Source organism: Hyperolius riggenbachi, chromosome 3, assembly GCF_040937935.1.
Source record: "Hyperolius riggenbachi isolate aHypRig1 chromosome 3, aHypRig1.pri, whole genome shotgun sequence".
NCBI lineage: Eukaryota > Metazoa > Chordata > Amphibia > Anura > Hyperoliidae > Hyperolius > Hyperolius riggenbachi.
The window spans coordinates 351013087-351029637 of NC_090648.1; the positions used below are offsets into that span (position 1 = coordinate 351013087).

The following is a 16551-nucleotide window of genomic DNA, read 5'->3' on the forward strand; positions in this document are numbered from 1 at the left end:
GGAGAGAAGAGGACTGCACCTAGAGCTTTTCTGTTTTGTGCCTTCATCTTTTCTGTTGTGCTCTACAAGGCTAAACTGCTCCAGGTGGGTCCCCAGAAATCTCAAAACTGCAGATGCAAGAATATTGTTCAAAGTAGTAGTGGATTCATGATTATGAAACCTTTAACGTGATAAAACTTGTATCCACATACATGTGAAAAGACAAGACACACGATATTATTATTGTGCTTTTCGCCTGGTGGATTAAAAACATCAGAGCTGCAGCCACGAGGACACGCTCGATAGGCAGTGGCAGTGTTGGCGAGTTTTGTCCAATGTCTCATCCCTGAATAGGTGCAGGCTTATGGAACAGGAAGAGCCAAAATCGGAACTCAGGTCTCCTGTGTCAGAGGCAGAGCCCTTCATTACCACCTTCAGACATTCACCACCACCCTTCTGGTGTTCTATGTTGTGCACAGTATGGCCATACAGCCTCAGGATCCCTGTGGGACATGGCGACTACTGTGCACTGTCTGAAAAGCCATTTGCATGGAGCCATGAAGAAAGGCCAGAAGGCAGATTTGCTCAATAAACAGTATTTTCTTCTCAATGACAAAGCCCAGCTAAATGTTGCAATAACTGAAGTAAGAACTTCACTGGAACAGAGGTCATTTCTGGGCATTCCCAATGCTGAAAAAGTAACAATGCAAACAGAAGTTTGAACTGCTACTTTTAAGTAGCACTTTTCTCCATTGCTGCCGTTTTGCTCGCCACTACAGTAGAATCTTGATATAGTAAACACCTGGCTATAGTAAATTCAGTCCCCATACATCTGTATGAATATACCATGTAAGACCAATTCAGATATAGAAAACTACTTGGCCAGGTCCCTTAGAGTTTACTATAAAGGGATTTTACTGTATTACAGATGTGAACAGCATGGACCCCTTATAAAGCCTGCCCCTAATTGGCAGTGAAGCGCTGATAAATAACAGAACAGTAGCGATAATACTAAAGTAAAAAGGCAAATGATGTATTTTGGCAGAAATTGCATCTGTGTGGCAAATGGCCTGTTTCTATAAACGGGCCCACCTTCTATGAAACTCACAAAACAAATAACTAAATCTCTTAAAGCAAATATAGTTTATTTTAAGTTGATTTTATTCCTGAACAAAATAAACCAACAGCTTATTCTTTAAAAATACCTCTTCACATACAAGTTTAAAAATGAGATGTCATGAATGAGGGCAGCTTTGTATGTCTATAACTGGAAACGTATACTCCACGTCACTGTGGCAGTAAATAGTGTTCAAGTCACTGGCCAATGGTGTACAGCAGTTGTCACAATAGTTTAGCTATAATGCACTTATGTACAGAGGTATGCAGACTGACAGCTTAGGCAATAGAAAGGTTCCCTCTAACCTTTACAGTAAACATCATACTGTACTTTACAATAAATGTCTTCCATCCCAGAATAAAAATATAATTACTTGCAGAAACCTCTTTCACAGAACGTGCGATAAGCCCTTCAATATGTGGTCAAGTAATGCTTTTACAACAAAGAACCCTTCATACTTTAATACTTAAGAGGGAAAAAAAAAAAAAAAAAAAGTGTTCCACTAGGTTTTGCTTTGTGCCAGGGAACCACTTTCAATATGGCATCCAAGCTTTTCTTTCCAGTGTATCCTTTCGGTTGTCCATTTTGTTCCATGCTGCACAGTCAATGTTTTGTGGAATATCTGTATAAGATGGTGTTCTCCGATAAGGGTGCATGAAAACCACATGGCAGAAGACTTGTCGTAGTTTAGAGAGGAAAAACTAGCATAAATAATGTCCTAGAGAAGGAAAGAGGTGGTGTTGGCACAGGAACACTCCTCTAGTGATGGCAGCAGGCATATGAAGTGAGATCCCTTCTCTGGGATAAATCCACTCCTTTAGAATCTATTAAAAAAGATAATACAAATAATGAGTCTACAAATACTGTGAAGTATAGAAGCACACCTTTCACTAGGTCAAGACTATTAAACAGTATAGCAGATCAAACACACAGATGTGTGGTTTGCTGGCACAGTAACAGTGCAAACCTTATTGAAATGAAAAGAAGGATTCACAGTAAAAAAAAGAGAACCTGAACTGAAAATTAAAAGTCAAAATAAGCATACACAAGTAATACTTACCTTCCATGTAGTCTACTCCTCAGTGTCTTTCTCCTGTCCCGCGTCCTGTTTGTTCACTGTGATCAAGGGGATTTTCCGTCCTCCATTTTGAAAATGGCCATTACCCATAACAGCTTTCTGGTCAGCACACAGTTAAACTGTAACATCGCCCACTTGAGCCATAGGGAAACATGGACATTACCTGGTACATCAGTTTTCCTCTCAGCTATAACTGACAGCAACTGATATTTTACTGACAGCAACTGATATATTTCAGATCTGACAAAATATTGTCAGAACTGGAAGGGATAATTGTCAGAAGAAAATGGTGAGCTTCTGAGAGGAACTGATGGCAAGTTAACTATGTAATGTTCATTTGAAGTTACCTCACGTGTTTATTTTAAATATATTTTTACTCAGTACAGGTTCTCTTTAAGCTTGCGCCCTAAAAAAATATATTTTTTTGTCCTTGGCAGCCTAATCATATGCAGATATTTTACAACTGAGCTCAGAAGATCACTACAATCGCTGCTGCCAAAATCTGACAGAAAAACAAGCCCTTCAATTAGGTTTGCTGAAACTCTGCAGAAGATTTTTTAAGTTTGCCAAAAAATTAGAGTTAGAATAGAAGCCTGTACTCCAGTCAAACTTACAGCTAGTATAAATAAACTTACCAATACAGTATATACATTTCTGAACATACCCATGGCTGCCAATCTTATAATGGAAGCATTTATCATTGTTCCCATGCATAAAAACATATTAGACATGACCGGTCAAGTAATAGGCTGAGTGAAATTTAACCACTTTACCCCCGGCGGTACGAATTTCTCCGTCCCTTTTTTCCCCCCTAAAAAACCAGGGACGGAGAAATCTGTACCGTCCGCGCGCACCCGCCGCTCGTGCACGCCGCCGCCGCCCGCCCGGAGATCAATGAACGGGAAAATCCATTCCCGTTCGTTGATCTAGCCCCCGCAATGATCTGCTGCTTCTTTCAGAAACAGCGAGATCATTGTGAGTCTCCCAGCCTCCTACTGCTTCCTGTAAGCGTCCTTCCGGACGCTTACAGGTCGCATGTAAACAAACACTCTGTGGCCATCTTGTGGCCAAATAGTAAACTACACCCTAAAAGCATTTTACATATACAAACATTACATTTACACAATAAATTAACTCATTACCTCCCACACTCCCCAATTTTTTTTTTTTTTTTGTAATTTAAAAAAAAAAAAAAAAAATACAATAAAAAAAAAACATAAATAGTTACCTTAGGGACTGAACTTTTTAAATATTTATGTCAAGAGGGTATAACACTGTTACTTTATAAACTGCGGGCTTGTAATTAGGGATGGATGCAAAACTGAAAAAAATGCACCTTTATTTCCAAATAAAATATTGTCGCCAAACATTGTGATAGGGACATAATTTAAATGGTTTTATAACCGGGACAAATGGGTTAATATATTTCATGGGTTTTAATTACAGTAGCATGCTTTATTTAAAAACTATAATGGCCGAAAACTGAAAAATAATATTTTTTCCCCACATTTTTTCCTATTTTCCCATTAAAACACATTTAGAATAAAATAATTCTTGGCATAATGTCCCACCTAAAGAAAGCCTAATTGGTGGCGAAAAAAACAAGATATAGTTCATTTCATTGGGATAAGTAATAATAAAGTTATAGACGAATGAATGGAAGGAGCGCTGAAAGGTGAAAATTGCTCTGGTGGTCAGGGGGTAAAACCCCTCAGTGGTGAAGTGGTTAAAGCAAATCTGAGCTTTTGGAAAAACACAACAAAATAAGTAACTACTTACACCTAAGTAGAGGGAACCCTCTTGATAGTCCAGGAGCTTCCATACCTTCCAAATTTAAGAGCCAGGAAATAGGGACACTAAGACGCGCTCTTGCCCCACCTTTAGCCATGCCCCAATTTTGCATGTGCCACACTTCCTTCCCCCTGTACACTTCCCTGGTGTCTAGTGGTCCCCGCTTCCAACCTTTAAAAATTTCCCTAGTTGCTAATGGTCACCCCCCCCCCCCCCCCCCCCCAATACAGTTCCCTCAACTCTAAAAACGGCACAGGGAAATTTGGGCGCACCATAGGCAGGGATGTGAAATACGGCTATAGCTGCGCTCAGACAGTAATTTGTTTGCCGTTGAAAGGCGGTGCCCAAATTACTAAAAAAAAAACAGCATAATTTGTCCACCAGCAACAGCTGGCAGCCGAATTACATCTTTCCCCGAGTCCATGGCAGCCTGGAGGGGGAATAGTAATTAACGCCACTGGGACTTTTGCAGGAGCAGGGTGAAACATTTTTTGGGTTTTGCCCTGTTCCCAAATTTCACTGTGCAGCTTTGGCATGTATGCCGACTAGTAACCCCCACCCCATACAGTTCCCAGAAGTCTAGTGGTTCCCCTTCCCACCACTATATAGCATTTCCTGGTGACTTGTGGGACCAACCCCCCCCCCCCCAAACATATAGCATTCCCAGGTGCTTAGTGGTTCCCCCATCCATCCACCACAGTTTCCCGGTGTCTAATAGCTCCCCCTTCCTCCGCCATATAGTTTTCTTTGTGATTAATGCCCCCTGTCCTGGGCTGCCCCAGCATATGCAGCAGAGTATGGGCCTCCAGGCATTCTCTACAGCTTTCACCGGATGGTACTGAGAGGTTTTCTCTGTAAATTTTATTTCCAGTACATTTGCTTAAAGCTGTGCAGTCTGTAAGAAACCTCTGTAGCAATCCTGCAAGTCCCTAGAGAGACGTTATGTAAAAGAATTCCTTCCACCACCATTCAGCAGTGTGGGTGACACCCATATATAAAAAAAAAAAAAAAAAAAAAAAACCACACACACACACACACACACACACACACACACACACACACACACACACACACACACACACACACACACACACACACACACACACACACACACACACACACACACACACACACACACACACACACACACACACACACACACACACACACACACACACCAGCTGGAAACCAGAACTGAGCCATATAGAGCTTGCCGATTGTGTGACGTCGGTTGGAATTTTTTTCCCTTTAAGTTAAGTGGCCCAAGCCTTGTAAGTATTTTTGCCATTCTCCAAATCAACAAGAATATGTGAGGCTGCAGAGCAGTGTCATACCAGACTTTCTGGTTGAACTTGATGAACAGATGTTTTTTCCAACCAAATTACAGTAACTATGTAACTAAAATCAGATTTGTTAGTGTTATCAAGTTATTCTGGGTGTCCTGTCTTCTAGAGATCCCATAGCAAGTATTTTTTTCCAGGGTAAAATGGAAAAAAAAGAGGGAAGGAAAACGCAAACTTCAAACAGAAAATCAGGTTTATTAGTAAAGGAAGTGTGTTACCTACCTGTTTGAACCTGAAAGTCACTGTAATTAACAAAATCTTCTGCAACCTTCTGGAATAGCTCATCTGGATCATATAATACACAAAAACAATAATCAGGAAGATCTATGCAGTCATAAGGTGTGTAACTAATGTGAGATATAGGAGTGTGAGGGAAGTTAAGGCCAATGCAGGTGGGGGTGTTAAGGGTTTAGGAAAAGGCAAAACCCTAAAAAGTACTCATTAGGAAAGGTCTACTACCACACCAGTACTTGCAACCAATTCCATACATGGGCTTTTAGGAGCTGTGACCCGCCAGCCACATATCTTGTAGTATTGTATATATGTATTGTAAATAAAAGGTTGATGTAATGGTGACCATAGTGAATGCAGAATCGAATATTCTTTCTTACCCACACTGTGTCCCGTTTTACTGGATGTCTCACAAAGGTGAGCTTTAATCTCTGCAGAAAAATAAAAAGTAGTAGTTAGCACTGGAGCTTTGCATGAACAGTTCTACTGAAGCTGAAGTTTCATACAGGTCTGATTACATGTTTTTGGCATGTTGTGAGCACTCAAACATAACATGCTCTCAAACTTCTTAGCTCTTGAAGATAGATCTCTCTTCATTTTGAAACTAGCACAGAGGAACTGCTATCTTCAGGAAAGTAGAAATAAACGGTCTGCCTTTAGGTGTGGACAGTGTAACAATACTACTTACAATTAATAGATAATATAAAACGCTCATTCAATGCTCCAATTAACACATTAACCAGTTTTTGTGCCAACTTACTATACAGGTCCTTCTCAAAAAATTAGCATATTGTGATAAAGTTCATTCTTTTCTGTAATGTACTGATAAACATTAGACTTTCATATATTTTAGATTCAATACACACAACTGAAGTAGTTCAAGCCTTTTATTGTTTTAATATTGATGATTTTGGCATACAGCTCATGAAAACCTAAAATTCCTGTCTCAAAAAATTAGCATATCATGAAAAGGTTCTCTAAACGAGCTATTAACCTAATCACCTGAATCAACTAATCAACTATAAACACCTGCAAAAGTTTCCAGAGGCTTTTAAAAACTACCAGCCTGGTTCATTACTCAAAACCGCAATCATGGGTAAGACTGCCGACCTGACTGCTGTCCAGAAGGCCATCATTGACACCCTCAAGCAAGAGGGCAAGACACAGAAAGACATTTATGAACGAATAGGCTGTTCCCAGAGTGCTGTATTAAGGCACCTCAGTGGGAAGGAAAAAGTGTGGCAGAAAACGCTGCACAACGAGAAGAGGTGACCGGACCCTGAGGAAGATTGTGGAGAAGAACCGATTCCAGACCTTGGGAGACCTGCGGAAGCAGTGGACTGAGTCTGGAGTAGAAACATACAGAGCCACCGTGTACAGGCGTGTGCAGGAAATGGGCTACAGGTGCCGCATTCCCCAGGTCAAGCCACTTTTGAACCAGAAGCAGCGGCAGAAGTGCCTGACCTAGGCTACAGAGAAGCAGCACTGGACTGTTGCTCAGTGGTCCAAAGTACTTTTTTCGGATGAAAGCAACTTTTGCATGTCATTCGGAAGTCAAGGTGCCAGAGTCTGGAAGAAGACTGGGGAGAGGGAAATGCCAAAATACCTGAAGTCCAGTGTCAAGTACCCACAGTCAGTGATGGTCTGGGGTGCCATGTCAGCTGCTGGTGTTGGTCCACTGTGTTTTATCAAGGGCAGGGTCAATGCAGCTAGATATCAGGAGATTTTGGGGCACTTAATGCTTCCATCTGCTGAAAAGCTTTATGGAGACGAAGATTTCATTTTTCAGCACGACCTGGCACCTGCTCTCAGTGCGAAAACCACTGGTAAATGGTTTACTGACCATGGTATTACTGTGCTCAATTGGCCTGCCAACTCTCCTGACCTGAACCCCATAGAGAATCTGTGGGATATTGTGAAGAGAAAGTTGAGAGACGTAAGACCCAACACTCTGGATTACCTTAAGGCCGCTTTCGAAGCATCCTGGGCCTCCATAACACCTGAGCAGTGCCACAGGCTGATTGCCTCCATACCACGCCGCATTGAAGCAGTCATTTCTACAAAAGGATTCCCGACCAAGTATTGAGTCCATAACTGAACATAATTATTTGAAGGTTGACTGTTTTTGTTTTAAAAACACTTTTCTTTTATTGGTCGGATGAAATAGGCTAATTTTTTGAGATAGGAAATTTGGGTTTTCATGAGCTGTATGCCAAAATCATCAATATTAAGACAATAAAAGGCTTGGAACTACTGCAGGTGTGTGTAATGAATCTAAAATATATGAAAGTCTAATGTTTATCAGTACATTACAGAAAATAATGAACTTTATCACAATATGCTAATTTTTTTTTAGAAGGACCTGTATAAACGAGATTCTAATGTATTTTATAGGATAGGAACCTTTCACAATTATTCAGATACCTTTTTGGGTGTTCTTAAATTAGTTTCATTGTACAGATAACGGAAAATTGTATACTCACCTACCGGTAATTTTCCTTTCCTGATGCGTCCATGGCAGCACCTACGGGTAGTGGTCCCGCCCCTACCTCCCATAGGACAGGTAACTAGATAAGTTTGGAGCACGCCCCCCACACCTCGTCTTGTACTTTTCGGACTCGCCGAGGCATGGGTGGGTGCTATGTGCTGCCATGGACGCATCAGGAAAGGAAAATTACCGGTAGGTGAGTATACAGTTTTCCGTTTTCCTAATGCTTCCATGGCAGCACCTACGGGATCTAACTAGTAAATTCCAAATGAAGGGAGGGACAAGATTTGCTGTAGAACACACAAACAATTTCATTCATATTTTTCAGAATATCCCTTAATTAGACTCCTGTTGTGCAGTTAATACTGCCTTGCCGAATTCCACCGTTGAATTCACGGCAGGATCGACTTTGTAGTGCTGCATGAAGGTATGTATTGTTCTCCAATTTGCAGCTTGACAGATCTTGTCTGCTGACACCTTCGCATATGCTGCCCATGATGTTGCTACCGATCTGGTAGAGTGCGCCCTTAACTGCTGTGGCGGGTCCAGTTTGACAGCCCTGTATGCCGCGACAATCGCTTTCACTATCCATGTAGAAATGGTTCTCGCTGAGGCTGACTCCCCCTTCTTATAGCCTGCCGGTATTACGAAGAGTCTATCCGACCTCCTAAATGTTCCTGTAACTGTCAGGTACTGTCTTAGAGTCCTACCAACATCCAATTTGTGAGGATCTTGTGATTCAGAATCTTGGAATGTTGGGAGCGTCCAGTCCTGATTAAAGTGATATGTTGTAGCCACCTTCGGTATGAAGTGTTGCATGGGTCTTATTACAACTCTATCCGGAAAAAATACAAGGGAAGGTTCTTTAATTCCAATTGCTTGTAATTCGGAAACTCTTCTTGCTGAAGCAATCGCCGTGAGAAATACCGTTTTTAGGGTAAGGTCCCATACTGTGCATGAATCTAATGGCTCAAACGGGGCACCTGTAAAAGCATTTAGAACCGTTGGTAGATCCCAGCTAGGGAACACTGTCTTTGTTGGGGGTCTAAGCTTCATCACTCCCTTCATAAACTGGACCACCAGTGGATCCTGTGCCCATCTCACGTCTGTTAGCGCTGATAGGGCTGTCACCTGTACTTTGAGGGATGAGTAGCTGAGTTGCTTGTCTAGTCCAGTCTGGAGGAAAGCAAGGATATGACATGGTTGCGGAGTTTTTGGGTCAAAGTTCCTGACTCTGGCGTATTCCATGTATCTATCCCATACTCTATGATATGTTCGGTTTGTTGATGTTTTCCTTGCTTGTAACAAAGTCCTAATTACTTCCTCTGAACATCCTGCTTGTCGGAATCTTTCCCCCTCAACAGCCATGCCGTTAAATTCAGTCTGTCTGGATTCGGATGATGTATGGGTCCCTGTATTAGTATGTTCTGCGACTTCGTGAGTATCCAGGGAGGCTGTATCTTCATATCCCATAGCATCGGAAACCAAGGCCTGTGTGCCCAGAATGGGATTATTGTTATCATCACGACTGGTTCCTGACTGAGGCGTTTCAGCAACCTGGTAATCATTGGTATGGGGGGGGAGGAAGACATATCCCTTGCTGAAGTTCCAGGGTGAGGTAATTGCATCCACCGATTCCGCCAGGTGGTGCTGGTATCTGGACATAAATCTTTTGCATTTGCTGTTGTGGGGGGACGCCATCACATCTATCTCCGGGAAACCCCACCTCCTGCAGATCTCGAGGTAGGTGGTCTGGTTCAGTGTCCATTCGTTGTTGTCTATCACTTGCCGGCTTAAATAATCCGCCGTGATGTTCTGTTTCCCCGGAATATAACAGGCCGTCAGACTCTGTAGATGTGTTTCTGCTAGTGTCATTATCTTGGCAGTCTCTTGTAAAAGTGTGAAACTCCTCGTTCCACCCTGCTTGGTCACATAGGCTACCGCAGTTCTGTTGTCCATTCTGATCACAATGGCCTTGCCCTTGAGCTCCGGTAGCAACGTCTCCAATGCCATGTATGCCGCTCTCAGTTCCAACACATTGGCAGGTATCTGCGTGGCCTTGTCCTTCCAGATGCCCTGCACTACCTGCGTCAGGGAGTAGGCTCCCCAGCCTCTCTGGCTGGCATCCGTCGTGATGACTGTCTTCTCCTGTTCCAGTATGGGTAGGCATCTGTTCAACTTGACAGGATTTGTCCACCATGTCAACCCTTCTTTCATATGCTCTGTGATATGGATCTTTTGGTATAGGTTGATGTTGCTGTATTGATTCAGGAAACCCCACTGAAACGCTCTCGAGTGCCACTGGGCCCATCTTACCATCGGTATGGTGGATGTAAGTGTACCCAGCAGACTCATGCAGTCCTTGGCAGTCATGTATTCTTTGGTTAACGCTCTTTGCACTTTCCTTACTATATTCTCCAGCTTTTCTCCGGGGAGTCTCACTGCGTTCAGTTGTGTTTGGATTCTCGCCCCCAGAAATATCATATCCTGGGTTGGTTGAAGATGAGATTTCTTCCAACTTATCAGCCAACCAAGTTCCTGTAATTTCTCCAGGAGAATGTCTTTCTGTTGTTGAATCAAGTGATTACTTTGTGCTAGTAGAATTATATCGTCCAGGTAGTGGTGGAGTCTTAGGCCCTGTAGGCGGAGAAGAGCTACTACCTGGACCAGAATCTTGGTAAATGTCCTGGGGGCCGTATTTATGCCGAATGGCAGGCAGGTGAACTGGAGATGTAGGTTCCCTATGGCAAACCGAAGGAAACGTTGAAATTTCCTGTGGATAGGAATATGCAAATATGCGTCCTCCAAGTCTATGGACAACATCCAGTCTGATATCTGTGTAGCCAAGAGCACTGTCTGCAGTGATTCCATCTTGAAGTGTTGTAATCTTATGTGTCGATTTAATAACCTCAGGTCTAGTACTGGCCTTAATTCTCCAGTTTTCTTTTTCACGAAGAAGAGGGGTGAGTATACTCCACTCTTCTCCTCTTCCTTGGGTACCACAGTCACTGCCCTTTTCAGTATTCGCTCCTGTACATAGTTTACTAATATATGTTTTTCTTCTGATTTCGGAATTATTGTTGGCACAAAGTAGTTGTTCGGTGGCCTCGCTCGAAAGCTCCAACGATGTCCGTTGTTGATCGTTTTTAGGACCCAGGGATTGTGAATTTGTTCCGCCCAAACGTGTCCGAAAAAGCGTAGCCTTCCCCCCACAGGACACTCCTGGGCGGACGCACCATCAAAAGCTCTTAGGCGCATGGATTGTAGAAGAAGTTGTAGCTCTCTGTTTGTTTAGTTTCTGGAGGGTCGCCTGACTACCCTGCCAGTTCCTCCTGAAGTCCTTCCCTGGTCTGTAAGATCTTGCATTGCGGAATCTATTTTGTTGATATCGGGGTTGCTGATTGCTATACGGCTTCTTACTTCTTCTGTCTTGGGGAATGAGGCCAGATTTGCCGCCCGTCACCCTGGTTATGGCAGAGTCCATTTTTTCCCCAAACAAATTTTTCCCGTCGAATGGTATCTTGCACCAGTTTTGTTTGGACGTAGGGTCAGCCGACCAAGATTTTAGCCATAGTGCATGCCGAGTTGTGACTGAATGTAGCATCGCTCTTGATGTTGATCTAATTAGGTCTACCGCGGCCTCTCCTACAAAGTCTGCGGTCAACTTAAACTCTTGCAGTGAGTTGATCAGCGTCTGCTTGTCAGTATCCTGCGAGATAGCATTCTCCAGGTTCTCTGTCCATGCCTGAATGGCTCTACTTACAGAGGTTAACGCTATGGCTGGTTTAATGGCTCCTCCTGAAAGTGTGTAATTTTTCTTTAGATATTGATCCATCTTTCTTTCGATTGGATCCCTGAAGGCAACGGCGTCCTCTATTGGTAGTGTCACGTGCTTTGCGAGCCTCATGACTGAGGCGTCCACCGTCGGTACTGTATCAAATGGTTTTGCCTGTTCTTCCGTTAGTGGGTACAACTTCGAGATTCGATTGTTCAGGGCCATCTTTCTCTCTGCTTTGGTCCACTCTTCCTGTATCACCTCGTTAATTTCTTCCATAAACGGGAAGGTAGTACACTTCTTCTTTAAATGTTTAAAGTATGTCTTCTTCTGCCTAGTGTCGTTGCCTGTGTCTGTATCATCATCTTCCCATTCTATCGCTTGGCGAACTGCTCTTACATATGGTTCCACGAGGGCGAAGTCAAATCCGACCTTCCCTGCTTCGGTTAGTTCATCCTCTATTACTGTAACCCCATCTTCTCCTAAGGTGGAAGGACCTGGTTGTGTGGATGGGTCAGATGCTTGCTGAGGCAAAGTTGCTATAAATTGCGACATTGATTCTTGCACTGCACGCTGTATTAGGTGTGACACTTCCACCGGCTGTCTTTCCGTGGCCATTTGACTGAAGCACTTGCCACATACTAATTTATCTGGGAGTGTGCTATTTCCGCATGCCCAGCAATTTTTGGGCTGCTTGTGTCGTCTCTCTTTAGGAGATTTACTCCTGTCGCTTCTCTTGCGGGAGCTTGACTTGCCAGATGATCCCTCTTGCGATCTTCTGGGGCTGTCAGGAGACAAATTAATTGTCTTTTAGATCTTCAGCCTCAGTTTGGTGATCTAAAACCTATACTCACCTAGGGCACTCTTACCTATCAAACTGTTGCTTGTCTGTGGTGGGCGCTTCCTGATCCATTCCTGCGTATGCACTATGTCTGCAAGGAAGGATAGGACCTAATGAGTATCCACAGTATACAGGCCTCCCCCCCCAGATAGCCTGCTAGGTACCGGCAGGGTACTAACTTGTAACTCTGAGGGGTAGTGCTTGATAGGTCTCCTCCACCTGCGCTGTGCTGTCCTGGCCTGTGCTGTGGCTGCTGCTGCTTTGGCTGCTGCCGTCTGCCGCTGTAGGGACGCTGGACGCCATGTCTAGCATCCTAAATACGCCGTAGTAGGCCGCCCACTCCCTACCCCGCGTGCGGAGCTTCCGGAACGCAACCCGGACGTGATGCGCGCGCACCCGGAAGTGACCTACGCGTCTTTCCGCGCCGCTCCGAATACCGGTGGGAGCGAGCCGGGACCCTAGGAGGAACGCCGCTAAGCCGCGACAGAGCGTCAGGCAGCCACAGCAGGGAACGGCAATAGGGTGAGTCCCAAACCTACAGAAAGGCACAAAAAGCTACCCCTGCTGCGCCACTTTACTAGCTTTTAGCCAGCAATATGAGAATAGCTATGGCGTCCAAACGGAGAGGTATTTAACCCTCCACTTGACAGCCCCAGTAGGACGCCATAGAGCAGTCCCCCCCAAGACCAGCAGAACGGGGGGGGGGGGGGAAATGGCCGTGAGACCCTATTAGGGTCTGTAAGCCCTACCAGGAGAGGCTACCCTGGTAGTACTGATAGGAGTGCCAGCAAATCTGCTACCTGTCCTGACGGCGAGGACGAAAAACATAGACGAGGTGTGGGGGGCGTGCTCCAAACTTATCTAGTTACCTGTCCTATGGGAGGTAGGGGCGGGACCACTACCCGTAGGTGCTGCCATGGAAGCATTAGGAAAAGCACTTAACTTTATTTAAATAGACCAGAGCAACACATTTACCAAATATTTAAAACAAAACTTACCCCTATGGGAGGTTCAGAAATGGTGTGATAAGGTGCATTTACTTACCTACAGGGCATTGCCCCCTAGTCACCTGTCTATAAGTGGGCCACCATCTTGGCTATCCCTGTGCTTTATCTCGACGTAGCTGTTGTGATATAATCACATTATCGGACTACATCTCCCAGCATACACTGCAGTGGCTGGGGATGCATGACATCACCGCAGCTAGTTTGGGCAGAGATACCTGTAGCACAGGGACAGCCAAGATGGAGGTACACATATAGCCAGGGTCCTAAGGAGCTAACCCCACAGGTAAGTAGACGCACACCTCCTTCCCCCCTCCCACCATTTACAAACCTCACTTAGGGTGATGTTTGTTTTTACATATTTGTTTAAATTAGGAGCACCGTTACCTTTATTAATGAATATAGTTTATCCCACGTTACTGTCCAGTGATGCACCTTGCCAGCAGTAAAGATGACACAATCAATTATAAATGTATGGATGTAAATCAGGGTGAGGTAAGATTTGTACAATGGGGCAAACATTTACTAAATAATTTATAAATAATCATTAAAACTCGCTGACAGTCCTTAGATTTAATTTTTTTTTTTAGAAAATCTATCTGCCAAGCAACGCGATTTTGGTCAGCACTGGGATTTTACCATCTGCATAATCTTGTACATCATGGAAGTCAACCTGTCTTCTACTTCGGTCATTCTCAACCAGGTCATTCTTTGTTCCACAAATATAAATCCTGCAGTTCTGTTAATAGAATAACACAAGTTAGAACAGGGAGGCCAGACATTGAGAATCTGTTGTAGCTGTATCGATGTATACAAACCTCCTCAAAGTTCTGCAGTTCATTCACCCAAAATTTTACTCTGTCAAAACTAGTGCGGTCGGTGAGATCTGTGACAAATGGACACAACTGTTAACACTGGACCATATTTCTCCACTGCAGTACTATAACATTACATATTTATTCAGGCACTATAGCAAATGTATACATTTTCTCATTTTTGCAGGCAAAACATTTACCAGATGAAAAACTGATCTTGCACAAACTGATCAGTTTTTTGTTTAAAGGGAACCTGAACTGAGTAAAATGATTTAAAAACAAACACATGATGTACCTGCAAATTAATACTATATACTTACCTCGCCGTCAGTTCCTCTAACAAGCTCACCATTTTCTTCTAACAAGGATTCCTTCCAGTTCTGTCAAGATTTTGTCAGAACTGAAATATATCAGTTGCAGTCAGTTATATATCAGTTGCTGTCCGTTGTAACTGAAAGGAAAACTGATGTGCAAGGTAATCTCCAGGTTTCCCTATGGCTTTTGTGGGCAATATTACAGTGCAACAGTGTGCTGACCAGCAAGCTGTTATGGGGTAATGGCCATTTTCAAAATGGAGGACAGAGAATTCCATTAATCACTTTGGACAAACAGGACACAGGAGAGGAGTAAACAATTGATGAGTAGAATACGTGGGAGGTAAGTATAAGCAGTGTATGTTTATTTTGACTTTCAATTTTCAGTTCAGGTTTGCTTTAAAGCGGACCTGAACTCAGAACGACTTCTCTGCTCTAAAAGATACAAAACAGCATAATAACCTTTTAAAAGAAAAACATTTGTTACAGCTGATACAAATCCTAAAATAATTCACTGTTTCTACTTCCTGATTCATGGAAGCAGACATATTGTTAACAGCCTGTACTTTCATTTCAATGGTGTTTATTGAAAATAAAACTTGACATGAACAATATTAACAATTACCCCACACATGGGGTTTACATTAAAGATTGCAGGTCAAATGACAATGTAATAACAGAATCAGGAGCAAATTAGAAACACGTAGAACACATATTAACCTGGTTCAAGATTCCCATATGTTCAAAATAGAATAGAAAGGGAAAGGGACAAAAAGAGAAGGCAAGGGGGAGAGGGGAAATTGGGTAAAAGGCCGCACCATGAGTGGCAATACCACAGCATGCCGATGGTGCTTGCCAGTAGAGCAAGAAGGGAAAAGGGAGTATTCCTCACCAAAATTCAAAACCAACTTAAAGTGAACCTCCGGACTAAAAATCGACTCAGCAGCACTGAAAAGGCCTGGTGTTTCTTTAACAGTTTCACAGCATCAGAACTTTGTTTCTCTTATCCAAGCCTCATTTTTAGCTGCACAGAAGAAAACTGCCCGGGCTTTTTTCCCCTGATGCTGTGCAACGCATGATGGGATTTCTGATGTTGTTGCTCTCGTTCTGCTGTTTTGGTGCAATTTTTTTTTTTTTTTTTTCATTTTGAATTTGACATTTGAAGCCTAGCGTGTGCAGCTGGGAGGGGTTATCAGGACACAGGACAGTTGCAACTGTGTCTCCTGCTCCTTGTCACCTCCTTTCAACCAAAAAGATGGCTGCCCCCATGACAAAGATGGCAGCCCCAATGAATCACAAACATTTGCCTGTTCTTTTAAAACAGGGTGGGTAAAAAATTATATTACCTATCTATTCTAATTAACACAACTAATGTAACTTAATGACAGTATGTTTGTTTAGGCTGAAGTTCCCCTTTAAGATAAACATATCCACAGTGTCACCATACATCACGAAATGGGTGTGCCAGCACATCTCCATCCGCAGACAACCATGATCACATAAGATGATCATATCAATAGAAGTGTAGCGTGTATGAAAGGCCTTGGTTATCTTGGTAATCAACCCACGGTGTCCAAATATTGTGGACATTTTCCAATCTAAGATCTTTGCTCTGATGTGTTCAGACAACATTGTATTATTTAGCCCCTTTAAAACTTCATCAACATGCAGGGAAGCTTTCTTCCACTGTGACGCCAAATACCTTTTAGCCTGCGCCATAATGAATTGTATTAATTTATTTTTGGAATATTTAACAGCCCTTGGTCTATCACCCA

General features: G+C 43.1%; 1 protein-coding gene across 3 annotated transcripts in view; it reads right to left on the bottom strand.

The window, feature by feature from the left end:
- Positions 1-1103: 1103 nt before the first annotated feature.
- The window catches only part of RAB24 (RAB24, member RAS oncogene family), a 34279-nt gene continuing 18831 nt past the window's right edge, over positions 1104-16551 (bottom strand). For all 3 annotated transcript variants that reach the window (XM_068277070.1, XM_068277068.1, XM_068277069.1), the window contains exons 5-9: positions 14466-14533; positions 14287-14386; positions 5920-5970; positions 5531-5593; positions 1104-1920 (exon numbers count right to left, since the gene is read on the bottom strand). In XM_068277070.1, coding sequence (XP_068133171.1) covers positions 1856-1920; positions 5531-5593; positions 5920-5970; positions 14287-14386; positions 14466-14533 — 347 coding nt within the window. In that variant the 3' untranslated portion in view covers positions 1104-1855. The remainder of the gene's footprint in view (positions 1921-5530; positions 5594-5919; positions 5971-14286; positions 14387-14465; positions 14534-16551) is intronic.